At 44.7% G+C, this 14758-nt stretch overlaps 1 protein-coding gene across 19 annotated transcripts in view; it reads left to right on the top strand.

Moving 5' to 3' along the window:
* Positions 1–14758, top strand: part of ANKS1A (ankyrin repeat and sterile alpha motif domain containing 1A) — a 1389901-nt gene that overhangs the window by 806693 nt on the left and 568450 nt on the right. For all 19 annotated transcript variants that reach the window (XR_014978931.1, XR_014978928.1, XR_014978939.1 and 16 more), the window contains 3 exons: positions 4911–5031; positions 5763–5806; positions 6160–6280. Coding sequence is in view for 16 of the 19 variants with exons in the window: in XM_085645485.1 (XP_085501611.1) it covers positions 4911–5031; positions 5763–5806; positions 6160–6280 (286 nt within the window). In the remaining 3 variants the exon portion in view is untranslated. The remainder of the gene's footprint in view (positions 1–4910; positions 5032–5762; positions 5807–6159; positions 6281–14758) is intronic.

Here is a 14758-nt window from a genome sequence, read left to right as displayed (position 1 = left end):
ACTGGGTTAACAGTATTGGAACACTTTTTAGGCAAAAGACCCTTGGGTTGTTATAACCACAATAAGATGATTTTAGAGTTGGTTTCATGGTGTCTACACAACAATTATTTCCTATTCGGAAATTATATATTCTTGCATTAGAGAGGCGCGGCGATGGGAGCCTGCTTCTTCCCCAGCTACGCGTGCTTGCACGTGGGCTGGTGGGAGGAGCAGGTCCTCAAATGCGCACACAGCACTGAATATTTTAACCATGTTTTAAAGTGGATAAGATATATCGATGATGTTTTTATTATATGGAGAGGGGATGAGCAAAGTGTGATTGATTTTATTAACCAAATCAATATGAACCATGCTAATCTTAAATTTACATCTTGTATAAGTAAAGACAGCGTAGAATTTTTGAATGTGAAGGTGTATGTGCGAAATGGCAATATAGCAACTACCTTACATAGGAAAAACACTGCTGGCAACTCTACACGCCAGCAGTGCACACCCTAGACATTTGATTAATAACATCCCGTACGGCGAATCTGTGCCTGAAAAGAATCTGCAGCACCGAAGAAGATCTGGTCAGTTGCACTGAACAAGCACTTGTCAGATTCAAACAGAGAGGCTACAATGACTCCATCTTAAATGAGGCAGGTCAGAAAGATGAATGCCAGATCTAGAGAATCTCTGTTTTCAGCCAGTGAGGTAGAGAACATACCCAATGATGAACATGATGATAATGCTATCCCCAGATTTGTGACAACATATAACAGACAAGGACGAAAGATCAGGTCCATTATAACACGCAATTGGCCGATACTTCTCACTGATGGAGTGTTAGCCCCCAGACTCCCCCACACACCCTACTGTTACATATGGAAAGGGTCCATCAATGAAAACCCATATCGTTAAGAGTAGTCCAGAATTGAACAAAGCTAAGATGTGGTTACAGCCCAGGCTGGGGTTGGTAAAATGTTCTTCCTGCAGAGCATGCAGATTCGGAGTCAGTACTACACGTTATTAAACCCCCCCTTTAGTCCAGACATGATTGCCATCAAAGGGAGTTATAACTGCAGGACTGAATATGCAGTTTATGTTCTGACATGCACCTGTGGCCTAAGGTACGTTGGTAGCACCAAGCTACAGGTGCATTTCAGAATCCTCCAACATCTGCGAGCTATTGACAACGATAGCACTTACCCAGTGGCTAGACACTTTAAGCAAGCCCATAACGAGTTGCAATGCTTAAAATATTTTGTAGTGACCGCTATTCCCAAACCTCGCAGAGGTGGGGACAGGGATAAGATGCTGAGAAGGATGGAGTCTAAAATAATACTTGAATTAGACAGCAAATTTCCGAGCGGTCTGAATAACACCGAAGATCTAGATCACTTCCTATGACAATTAAGATGATAATGGTAAATTGGTTCTGGTGTACGTAATAAACTGTGGCACGATTGGCATTCAGCCCAGGCCTATGTAGGCCTCCTTTATGAAATTGTTTTTACATTTTTTATCTTCACTTTTTCACGATGGTTATTCATTATAGGTTTTAGCACTTGCACTTTACATAGTAATATTCTTCCTGTATAACACTCGATTGTTATTAAGTCTAATATGTAATACATATGTTGTACATTTTGCATTCCGCAAGGAATGTAAATCATTTGGCATTGGCAAAGCGAGTCTATGGGGTAGTCAATGTTTAAACTGTTGATAAGACATTCTTATTGGATATATCAGTATATTTTTTATTGTATCTATTTACTTATAGGCCTACATATATATTCTTTAGTCAAGTGGCATTTTTGCACAAGAGTCTGTTTACATAAACTTTGTGACATTTGCACATATGCACCATAAGCATTTATGCAGTAACATGTGGTGACATTTCTCTCCTGAGAAGGAGATATACAGTGAGATAATTTTTGCACATTAGTCGTATGTCTACCTTGACTTCTGAGAGTAATTTGCACACATTTTAGTTGACGGTCTAAGATGAAAAAATATAGGAGTGGTCTTAAATGTTGCAGAGTTTTTAACATATTTCGTTTTTTTTAAAGAAAACATGGGGTAATAACAGGCTTTATCGTAATAGCCAACAAACTCTTGTACTAGTTAGATACAAAGTATTAGGTACATAAATGCCAGAGATTGGTGTTTTATGCAACAACTTTATCGTTGATACCTATGTACACCCCCTGACTATTCATGTATCTGTTTCGATGCTGACTACAAATATGAAACATGTAACTAGATTGGATGCATTTCTGGTTACACTAAAAATCCAGTATATAAGTAACGCGATTTGTATTTTTAAAGAACTGAACTGACTTACCAAAACGAGCATAACGAAGTCGGAAGTATTTCTTTTATGTTGATTGAGCACGTGGGAGTGAAACACTGCATATTTTTTTTTAAATGGCGAGCTCTGCTTAGTTATCTGTGAGCAAGGACGATTGGGTCCGAAACGCATCAGATTTGAAGCCCAAATAAAATAACATCGGTGCCTAATTCTGAGGGGTTCGTGTCTTCTCTGTTCGCCACACGTGGTGCGGAAGTGCAGAGATTTCCTGAAGCTTGTTGATATATATATATCTCGAGAGAGAGATAGATATAGATCTATATATATATATCAACAAACAAATTGTCCCACCGTGTTGGCAGGTACATCCTTTTCTGGCCGCGGCGGTTCCGGCAGCATTATCTAATATTCACAAACAAACGCTACCTGTGCTGCCAAACTCTTTTCATGACGGGTGCATGTCCCACTTAAGGAACACTCAAGGAGCACTCGTGGGTCTGGAAAACCTTTATTTCACCTGCCAACACGGAGTTGGTTCATGACAACATGAAAGTGTGCAGATTACTACAATCAGCGCCCTCAGGCACGGAATTCTCAAGTGGCACTTCAGCGGCTGACGCAAGGGCTGGTGTAAGAACATTGGAGCTCCTAATTTAAGACACAGAGGCGAATTGGGATCTTTGAAATATGCATCCTTCCTTTTCCCATCACTGTATGGAAGTTGATTACAAAAGAACAACTACTGTAAAAGAATCACCATGATGGTATAATAACAACGATACTGATATTCAAAGATGGCAGTCATGAACAACTAGGAGGGACTGCTTGCGTCTGAATGCAGTCCTTCCTTGCTGAAATTATGCAGGAGGAGCCAAGTGTGGCTTTAAAGACACTAAAATGGCAAAGAACTTTTTTCACAGAACAGCATTTGAAAAAGTCAAGAGTGACGAAACGCGTCATGCGAGGTGAAATAAAGGTTTTCCAGACCCACGAGTGCTCCGTGAGTGTTCCTTAAGTGGGACAATTTGTTTGTTGATTTCAAGCGTGCATGCTACCTGCACGAAGGAAGCACCCGTCATGAAAAGAGTTCGGCAGCACAGGTAGCGTTTGTTTGTGAATATATATATATATATATATATATATATATATATCTTTTATACCTGTTATACCTTCCTTTTCTTGGGATTCTTGGCTGCATAGTCCCAGAGAGCTTCCTTTCTCTCTAAGTGTTTCCTCTGCCTAATGTTGTCTATGGCCATGATTGTTGCTGTTTCTCGCGATGCTTTATCAGCTATTGATTGGAGCCCTCTGCCTTGCATACTTTTATTGCTGGGAGCTTTGCACAGTAGTTTTAGCTGTTGTCCTTAGCCTTCCGTTAGCCTTCTGCCACGGTCTCTAGTACCGGTTGCCCTCCTGGGGGACATTGTAGTGTTATGTTTATATGTCGTGTTCTTCTGCCATGTAATTTCTCTAATTTCCTTACACAGCTGCGGATTCGGTTCTGTACGGGGTTTTCCCGGAGTTTTCTGGTGGGATGTTTTCTTCCACCCCTCCCTTCCTGGCAAGCAGTCTCTCTTTTTCTTCTGCAGACCAGATAGCCTAGTCGGGGATATTTTTTGAAATCAGTTCGTAGACGCTCCTCCGGGATGGTATTGCTTGGGTATCCATCACGGAAGAAGAGGATGTCAGGGGAGGGCTTATACAGACTCTAATGACGTCACATCCAGTGGATGAGGTCATTACTGGGTCGCTCGGCACCCTCTATAGACGCTCAGAGGTACTTCTGTAGAAATATTCTGGATCCAGTCTGGCACCTGGGGATAATTCAAAGGTAAGGAATCTGTGGCTAGATAAGGCGTTACCGAAGGTAAGTAACTTATTCGTCATTGTTAGTACCCTCATGTTGAAATGTGCCATTGGGCTAACTCACTTCACGTATTTGCTCTGTGCAACTCCTGTTTTATATATATACACACTTGCCTATGGCTATTGTGCACTTTAGAGACCGTTTTATCTAAACAAAATTGTGGGTGAAGGAAGCTAAAGCTTTGATTACCACTACCAATTAAAAAGATCTTCCCTTCAGACTTGTTGCCCCCTGGGATCTTCATGAAGTATCTCGTCTTAATAGCAGCTCTTATTTGTAGAGAAGAAATTTGTTTTTGACCATACACAGATAACTATAGTGCCAGTGAAGAAGTTTAGTGCCTGTAAAGAAGTTTGCAACGCAAATACTTGGCATTACCATTCGATTACTGCACAATGTAAGATTTCATTTATAAAAAGTGTACATCACGTCTTAATCCATGGCACAGGACAAAGTTTTAGAAATGGTTTTCAATACTGTTAAAGCTTACGTACGTCCTACAAAAGACTGGAAAGGTTTTGTTCTCAGTGATGACTGTGAGCAATGCAGTCTGTCATCCTTCAACTTATATTACTGTATTGCAGTCTAAAGACCTATCTTTCAAGGGTGCATATACTGAATGAATTAGGGCTTCTGAAAAATTATATGTACTTGAACGCTTTGCCTATGCAGATTTTTTTGTGTATTAGTCCTAAGGATTTCTTACTCAAAGGATTACATTTGAGTCTTTTTGACACATTTTAATTTTAGGCTACTGGAGCAAGGAGGAAGAGCCGAGGCAGTACAACAGAGGGAGAAGATGAGAATCCTTATGAACTTCTTGTGATGGCCAAGACCAAGAGACCTGTCACATTAGAGGGAAGAAGCAAAGGTAGATGATTTATGAAGGGGCAGGGAACAAAACAGTGCACCCAATCCTGGAGTTTTCCCAGCATGATAAGGTTAAATAGCCACTCCTTTCAAAATAGCCAGACTTGTCATTACTTTTTATCGTGATTGCAATAGTTATTACATACTGTATCAGAATCAACCTTCACCTCACATGAGCTAGGGCTTGACCACTCCATCTGCCTATATAGGAGGGCTAATGAGGCTTTGGATGCCCAACTTTCAGTGCCCGGTACCCCTTAACCCGATCAGTAGGGAACACTTACAGTTATGGCTGTTTCGCAATCCTTTCAACTTTGAGGCACTGCGATAGGCCACAAGCCACTCTGGTGAGGAACCCTGGTATTGGTCACAAAACCCATCTGTGTGTTTTTCAAACCAGTGGATAAAGATTTTTCAAGGCACCAAATGTTCTTCCTTTTTTTACTTAATGTATTTGTCTCACTTTACGTGAGCCTTCCTTTTGTCATTCTACTCTATTCTTTCTGTGATCTGACAGCCGTGGGCATGTGAACGTCATGTAACTGGGTTCTGCTTTAGTAGTACAAAGGCATACATTGAAGTCTGGGTAGAAGTTTAGACTCTTCTCTTGCATGTATCTTTTTCAAGCCACTCCCAATGTCTTCATAAATGAGCTGTTCTTGTTTTTTGAACAGATACTATGTAACTGTGATATGATGTAGTGATATCCTGATTGTTTTTTCTCATCCTCAGGTGAGATCTTAGTTCCCACAGCAGTCCTTGGTTTCCAGCCTCAGGTGAGCACGAAGTGTCCTAATTTGCGGTATTGAATATTGCAAGGCATTAAGTATACACCATTTTCTGTGCAGCAGTTGTTTCCACAGATTGGTGTAACTTTGTGTGGTTAACAGGATTAGACGTGAGCATACCTCTGCTTTAATTGACAAGATTTCTTCAACATATTGACGTTGTAGCCTGCGCCTGGTTTTGACTGTTACCATTTCTTGATCCCAAGCACCATTTTAATTCCAGCATCAGAAAACACACAGCTGTGTCAAGTTACCTCAGTCCTTCCTGCAGCTTTATTCTCTCATTCTTGCAACTCTTCTATCTCTACCATCCTCCTAAAGTAGGTGAAATTTGTTTTCAGGCCCGACCACGCAAAGGTGTGCCCTTCCAGGACTCTCAGCAACTAATGAATTGCCGCAGCTCTTCTGACATCTCCATTGGCCATAGTGAGGCAGAGGCCCATGCATCTGAGAAACCCAGAGGTAAGACTGGTACAAGAAAGTAGTGAGCTTACATGCATTCTTGTGGTAGAAGTGAGGGGGTAGGAGACCTATTCCTTGTGTCTTTACCTTTGCTTGACACATGACTTTAACATTGTTAGTAGCAAGTGTAGCTGTAGATGCACATAATCAGCGTACTCTTGCCATCTAGTATTGGGCTCTGACATTGCAGCTTGCTTTAATTTGAAGAAGCTTAAAGTCACAGGATGTGCTGTGACTGCTTTCTTAGTCCACAATGTGCATGGGCACCGACTACACCTTAGATTGGTTTTTTTTCCCACAGTTGGTTTCTTACGAGTTCAATAATGGTTCATAGACCAGATCCTTCCTTGTGGCTTTTTCTGGCCTAACTGTTCTACTCCTTGACACAGATAACTAGAAAACAATCACTATGCATTGTTCCCTCTGAAATGTGCACTGTTCTTCTTCGACCGATTGTGTCGCCTCAAAACCCATGTTGCTGATGCCCGATCGGTGACTCAGTCGAGTCCGCTTTGATCACCGCAGAAATCTCCTCGGAGTATGCGGACAGGAAGTAGGTGAGGAGGATATAGAATAAACAGCACATCGACAATATCAAGCCTTCTTCATTTCTCACACTTTCTCCTTCCCATAGAGCCCTGCAGTGGTCAACCTTTAAAGTCCTATTCCTCCCAGATTTGGCAGACCTACTCAGGTGCCTCAAAGCCATCTCTTTTGAAGATGTCTTACCATCGTCCTCCATCAAAGCTTTCTGGGGATGCTCTCTTATCCCTCCTTACCATTGTCAAAGCTCCCTCACTCATGGCATCTTCCCAGTGCTCTTAAGACTACGCTATATCCTGATGAGCTTGCCATCTGGCAGTCCATCACTGCCCTTCCATTCATCGGCAAGATAATTGAAAAAGCAGTCTATATTCAACTCAAAGATCACATCAGTGCTAACTATCTCCTGCACGACTTCCAGTCTGACTTCGGATCACCCTACATCACTGATATTGCCATCGTACGCATTGTAGACGATGCCCTCTTGACCATAGATGATGGCCTTTGCCGCCTGCTATTGCTAGACCTCTCAGCTGCCTTCGACATTGTCAACTTTCCCACCCTCATGTGCACCCTCTTCCACTAGTTCTCCTCCTACCTTTCCAACTGACACCAGTTTGTTCACATTAACACCTCCAGATCACTAAGGATCCCTACCATATGGTGAATCCCCAAGGGTTCCTTAATGTCTCCTGTCATCTTCAACTTTTACATGGAGCCGCTTGGTGCTGTACTTGCAGATAACTTCAACAAGCTATTATCGTAGCCACTGGCAATCGCTTATGGCTGCTTCCAGGCCATTGTTTTTCACTCACCATGCCAATCTTGACTAAGGCCTACCTTACGCACATCAGCACCTACCCACTCCTCATAAGTACAGTCAGTTCCGTACTGCCAGACGAGGATCTTTCCAGAAGGGATCACAAGGAACTCCAGACTGGTTTCGACCTACTTAGATGTAGTCAGTGAGGGACAACTTCAGTTCTATGGCACAGTGAGCACTGAATCCATATCTGGGCATGCCTGTCACACTTAAAGCATCCACTGCAACTACAACAAGGTGATGATGAAATGCTTAAATTAAACTCTGCATCTGTCAGTCACTTGGCTAGCATTCCAGTCCATCCGTTCCTCACAGCACAAAGGTTCACTAATATGCTGATGATGCACAATTCCACTTGAAAGACTACTCTGCTTCAGACTTCCTACATCTCAAACACTCCTTACACATCATCCAGACCTGGATGTTAGGCAACTACCTAGAGCATAACCCAACCAAGACCAAATTCCCATTATTTGCCAGGAACAACAAACTAAATATAGTACAAACCTGGCTCGATGACATGAACTTTGATGGCTTCTTACCCCAACTCTCACTGAATGCCAAATCACTTGGATTCACCCTGGACACCAACCTCTCTTTCATGGAACGCATTGCCAAAAAGCAAAGACTGCCTGGTACCAGATATCTCTTCTTTAGAAAGTCAGAGTTTCTTCAAAACAGCTACTTCAGAAATGCTGTTCAAACCTTTGTATTCTTGCATCTGGATGGTGGTAATGCCCTGGCCTCCCAGACTCTACACAGGTTTTCCTTTGGGGCATCCTACACGCCACAGCATGTCTCTTCCAGGGCCTGTAGAAAATTGATCATATCACCCCCAACTCTGTTTGAACTCCATCGGTTCTCCTTGCCTCCCCTCACCATCTCCAAAACCACTGGCATCATTTACAAAGCCATCACAACCAGTACCACTGCTTATCTTGCAAGTTCACCATCTCTGGTGGTTCTTGGCACACCCGAGGCCAGCACTCTCTCAGACTGCAGACTAAGAAGTGTACAAAAGAAACACAACAGGCCTTTTTCGTTGATGCACCCAGGATCTGGGACACTATCCCCTTATCCACCAGGACTGCCCCAACTGTGCACCTATTTAATAAAGAGTTGAAGATTCACCTCTTTAAAAAACGCTACTTCACAATGCATTAACTGTCCACAACTCTGCTTCCTTTCCTGTGTCTCACTGACTTTCAACTTGTGTTTGACCATGTACAGCACCGTGCTGTCTTTTGGCCACATTCGCGATAACCTTAATTAGTCAATTGAATTCATTGGGTGCAACCACCCAATGATGAAATACCAATTCAGTGGGTCTGCTGTTGAGGTAAGACAGATGTCAACTGGAGGGATGGCGACACTAGTTCAGCACCTTCCTGATGCATACTGGAAGTCCATGGGTGCCCTGCAGATTTCCAGACCGAAGGGCAATTTTCTTAGATTGTGCCTATAACAGGTCTTTCACAAGTCCCAGGCAGGCAGAGGATACTCTGAGATGTTACAGGGCCAATAATAGCAAGGGTAGAGGTAGATGCGGCTCTGGTAAAGAATCTTTTGCACCTTAGCACTGAATCACTCTTGCACAAGAGAGCTGGCACTGGACAGCCAGCAACAAGGTCCATCTGCTATTAGAACATCTACTGGGGGTTGACAACAATAACTTTGAAATCCTGTTAAGGAATATGCGTCAACAAATGGGAAGTCCACCCACAAGTCCACCACAGGTGCTTCCAGCAGTGGGGATCCCCAGTTGTCTATCTTGATAGACAAGAACTCGGGTAACTGATATGGAAACCTGATATTGTGGGATCCAGGTACCTTGAATATTTATGTGGTTGAGGTGAGCATCCCACCTCATGAATAAGACGTCTATGGTCGCCTGCAGATATGGGTCTAGGAAAGAATTGTCAAGCAAAGGTTGCTGCTGTTCCACCACAGTAAAGTGCACTGAGTATTGGCCTTCACCAGCACTTGATCCTCTCAGTGACGCTTCGCTTGTGACTACTGTATCACAAGGCCAGTCCTGCAGTGTGCATATGTGCAGTCTGGCATTCGGCACTGCAGTGATACATGAAGCCATAATTCCCAGCAACTTTATCACCATTCTTAAAGTAACAGGACATCCTGACTGAGAGGTAGCAGTTATCAAGGGCAAATTTTAGCATGCCCTTAAACACAGGGTGATACTGCTCTGACCTCCTTGTTTTGAAGTGTGTTCCTATTTTATACTATTGTATTGTATTTCTATTGTAGACCTGAGCTACATGCATCTCAATGCTGCAGCGAAGTGCATCCCTCAGGATAACGGAATGATAGGCAACCATGTTGTCTGGGGGAATCCCTACCAGGTTAAAGTTCTAGGCCTTGGTCATCCTGAAGATCAAGCCACTAATCTCCCCATAGGTCTGTCTCCTCACCAGGCACAACATTTTCATAGTATGGGTCTCCAGGGGTTTATGGGTTTCAGTATGGAGTGACTGTGGAGGGGAGCGAGGTTAGGAAGGTTAGCAAGAGCATGGGTGTGATGGAGAAGGACTAAGGGCAAGGGGTTTTGGTCAGGCATTGGTGGCCCTGTACCTAACACGGCCTTCCTTTAAAACACCGTGACCCTTGTGGTGTTTAGCAAAGGCTATAAGACCTGGTTAGTCTTGCAAAACAACTTAGTGCTTTTAGTGCAATACAGAAGTTACCCACTTGACGTCCAAGGTGTGCTGTGCTATTTCCCCTACAGAATAAGGTTGCAGAAAGACTACAGGTAGCTAAATAGTCTGGTTGCTATGGAAATGTGAGTCAACTTTGGGTAGGAATTTGAGGGTAGTTTTATGGACTACCCTTTCAACCTGAATGAATAGTTCCTAAATAGTGAGCTCTTGAAACTCGCTGATAAATCCAAGCAAAGTTATAGTAAAAAATAAAAGGCTGCCAGAAACACTGCTGGAATGAGGAAGGAGTTCAAACGGTAGCCCCATAAGTCTTAATTAACACCAGGGGTGGATGTATCATACATTGAGGTCCTTCATGAACGTCCTGACCACAAAAATCCTGAAAAGGGGGATTGTTTGCTGTTAGGCTTCTGTGCCACTACCACAGCTAAATGAAGTCATATTGAAGTGTATGAACTAACGTATATCGTGAACCTTGACTTTGACAGGTTCTTGTTGCTTGGAGATGCAAAAGTGGACAAATCTCTTACACTTGGTTGCATAACATGCGCATGCAGTACTACTGTGGGCTTCACGCAGTATGATCATGTACTCCTCAGAGAGGTTTAGGTAGTCAGACTTTGACAGGTGCCAGATCGCTAGGCTGAGCTGTTCATGATCTGTACACTTGATTTGCTCAAGTTGTTTGAGGCGTTTCGTCCTGATCAGCAGCTTCTCATGGGAATTGATACTCATCTATAGGAGCACTGAATCCTAAGGTTGCCTCACCCTGCTAGAGTGAGTTCTGGACAATTGCCTCATCTCCTTCACCAAGTACAGGATGAGTAGGAGAGGTGTAAAAGTGTAGGCAAATATCCCTGACCATTTCATCCATAGTGAATTGCTTATGGATCATGCATGTGGCAAACATGAAGTGAAGGTTAGGCATTTGGTGTTTTCAGGGGTAGCGAAAGGGTTGACAACTGCCACAGGTCTTGTGTGAGGCCCAGGCCATCCTCTCCCAAGCAGTAACTGACTGAAGAGATCCGGTAAATTTCGCCATTTGTTGTGGGCTTGAAACGACCAACTCACTAGGTGGAGCAATTTCATCGACAGTGGCTGTTCGACGCATGCCTGGCTGAGAACTTCTGCCTTTTCTGGGGATGGCCAGGCTTCCCTCATGGACATGCCCTTTGAAAGCAAAAGTCTCTTCGGGGACAAAGCAGACATGCCCTGGACTTAAGGACTTGTGGGCTACGATCAAGTCCTTGGGCCTTTCAGTGGCCACACGTCCCTAGTAGCCATGAAACTGGCTTTCAGCCATGTCAGCCATACCCCACGGAGGCCTCAGCGACTAAACCATGCAAATTGAGCAAGCTCTGTATGGCGTGGATGCAGTTCGTTCCGACGCCGTGATTCGGGCGTCAGAGGTCTGGTCTGTCCCGCCAGGATGCCCGTAGGGTTACAGTGCGCTCTAAAAATGAAAAATACATACATACATAAACCACCCCTCTTCCGCCCTCAGACTCCAAACCCTCCTAGTTCGGCCCTTCAAGATCATGGGCGGCCAGTTGGTGGTAGGATCGGCCATCACCTTCACCACAGGCAAGACATCACGTGGACAGGTGGGTTTTTGAAGGGGCTACTTCCTCCCCTTCAAGACTACTCCTCCCTCCATGCCTCCAACTTACGGTTGGATGATCACCTGACTTGCTTCAGGAGGAAGTCATGACTCACTTGGCCAAGGGAGCCACAGAAAGGGCTCTGGTGCCAGAAGTAGGTTGTAGTTGCTATTCCTACTACTTTCTGGTCCCGAAAAAGGACACAGGCCTTTGCCCTATCCTGAATCTATGAGCTGTCTAATTCTTCTTCAAAAAGAAAAATGTTCAAGCTGCTCACTCTGGCTCGGGTATTGTCTGCCCTGGACGGTAGCGGTGGACTTGAAGGATGCTTATTTTTATTTTTCCGTCCTGCCTGCCCATCGGGGCGATCAGTGGTGTATGTTAGGCCATAAGCACTTTAAGTTCACCGTGCTCCCCTTTCGCCTTATCAGCGCCCCTCTGGTGTTCACCAAGGTAATGGCAGTGTTCACTGCCCATCTGCGCAGATCAGGGCAGTCAGTCTTTCCCCCCCCCCCCATCTCAGCGATTGGCTGTTGAAGGTGGGATCACCCCAGGCTATCGTCTCTCAGGCTACGGTGAACCTCCTGCATTCGCTGGCATGCCAGAGCCTCACCTGACTCCCTCTCAGGCTCTCCCTTTCATCTGAGCTATTCTGGACACAGTGAAGTTTCTGGCTTTTCCTCCTGAACGGCGAACACAGTATATTCAAGCTAGGAAACCAATGTTTCATCCTCTATCCCGGATTTCGGTGAGAATGACTCTGAGGCTGTTGGGCATCATGGTCTCGTACATCCCACTTGTGACACATGCCAGATGGCATAATCGGGCTCTACAGTGGGACCTGAAGTTCCAGTGGGCGCAGCATCAAAAGAATCTCTGACATGGTCCAGATCTCGGAGGGAGCTGCACAGGATCTGCAGTGGTTGCTGACCAATTGCAATTGGGTCAGAGGCAGGCTCCTCTCCCTTCTTCAACCAGATCACACAGTAGTGACAGATGCGTCACTCCTGTGATGGGTTGGAGATCAGAGGACCCTGCTCTCAGGTGGAATGTGGACTCCATGTTGGAGTTTCGAGTGATTCGCTTGGCATTGAAAGTCTTTCTTTCTTCATAGGAAAGCTGATTCAAGTGTTCACAGACAACACAGGCATGTGGTACTGCATCAAACAGGGCGGGTAGGGTCGTGGACCCTTTGTCAAGATTACCCTGCATCTCTTGACTTGGCTGGAAAAGCAGGACATATCCCTAGTAGTTAAACAGCTTTCAGGTTCTCTGAACACCAGGGTGGTTAAACTTAGCCATCGATGTCTAGCGGATCACAAATGGCTTCTCCATTCGGAGGAAGCGCAAGGTCCTTTCAGCAGTGGGGTGAGCCTTGATTAGGTCTGTTAGCCTCCGCAGATAACACAATGTCATCAATTTAGTGCGTTGGAGTTTTAAAGGCGGCTCTCGCTCAGGGCCGCTTATCGCCTCGAGTGGAGCTGAGACATCCTATACACCTTTCCGTCCATACCACTCGTGCCTAGAGTGCTCAAGAAGATCAGTAGTGACCGGGCCCAAGACATTCTTGTGGCTCCGGACTGGGCACGGAGTGTCTTGTATCCCAAACTTCTCCGATTGAGCATCGATCCTCCAATCAGACTGCCCCTTTGGGACGATCTTCTGTCGTAGCAGCAGGGGAGGGTCCTCCACTCTAACCGGTCAACTCAGTGCCATCTTGCCTGAAGATTGAGCGGTGGCAGTTGCTAGCATTCGACCTTCCTTCAAAATCTGTAATGTTATTTTGGCTCTCTATCAATCCAAAGATCTCTTGATCTTCTTTCTGCTTCCAGAAAGATCTATTGATCCTCTTCTGCTCCTCCCTAAAGTCTTACTGTTTATTTTGAACCTTGCCCAGCAGAGCTCTGCTCTGGGCACTCTCAAAGGGTACCTTTTGGCACTGTCTGCAATTTTTGAGGCTGCTGGACTTAATACATCTTTATTTAAATCCCCTATTGTAAATAGATTTCTCAAGGGGCTTTTACATATGTTTCCCCATGCCCCTTTCATCATGCCTCAGTGAGACCTTAATTTGGTACTCACCTTCCTGATGTGTGCTCCGTTCAAACCTTTGCCCAACTTCTCCTTCCAGCTGCTTTTCATCTAAACAGCTGTTTTAGTGTCAATCACATCTGCCAGGTGGGTGAGAAAATAGCAGGCTCTGTCATCCAAGCCTCCTTACCCGACTATCTTCCCTGATACTTTGGTGCTTCGCACTAGGGCCTCTTTCTTATCGAAAGTGGTAACCCCATTTCACGTCAGGCAATCTGTCACCCTGCCCACTTTCTATGCTCTTCTGCTTCCCTCTAAAGAAAATGAGAGATTGCACCATCTGGACCCAGAAAGATCGTGGTCGTTTACCTTGACCGCACAAAAGAGTTCCGGGTGGACGGCCAACTCTTCGTGGGATACGTGGGAGCAAAGAAGGGTCGTGCAGTGCAGAAAAGGATGATCTCTCGATGGGTCGTCCTTTGCAACAAAGTCTGTTATGCTGTGGCCAAAAAGCAGCCTCCTGAAGGCTAAAGGGCTCGTTATACCAGAGCTAAGGCTGCTACCACGGCATTGCAACATGGAGTCCCTGTCCTCGACATTTGTCAGGCGGCAATGTGGGCATCACTGCACATGTTTGCCAAACACTACTGTCTGGACAGTAAACTCCACAGACTTTTTGGCTGCTGTGTCCTGCAGAACTCCTGACCTAAAATTGTCTAGAGTCCCTCCTCCAGAGATGGTCTTGCTTGGGTATCTATTCAAAGGTAAGACATCTGCGACTAGATGTCTGTATCAGATGGATAAG

This window comes from Triturus cristatus, chromosome 1_1 (assembly GCF_964204655.1).
Source record: "Triturus cristatus chromosome 1_1, aTriCri1.1, whole genome shotgun sequence".
Lineage (NCBI taxonomy): Eukaryota > Metazoa > Chordata > Amphibia > Caudata > Salamandridae > Triturus > Triturus cristatus.
This window is presented reverse-complemented; position numbering and strand designations above follow the sequence as displayed.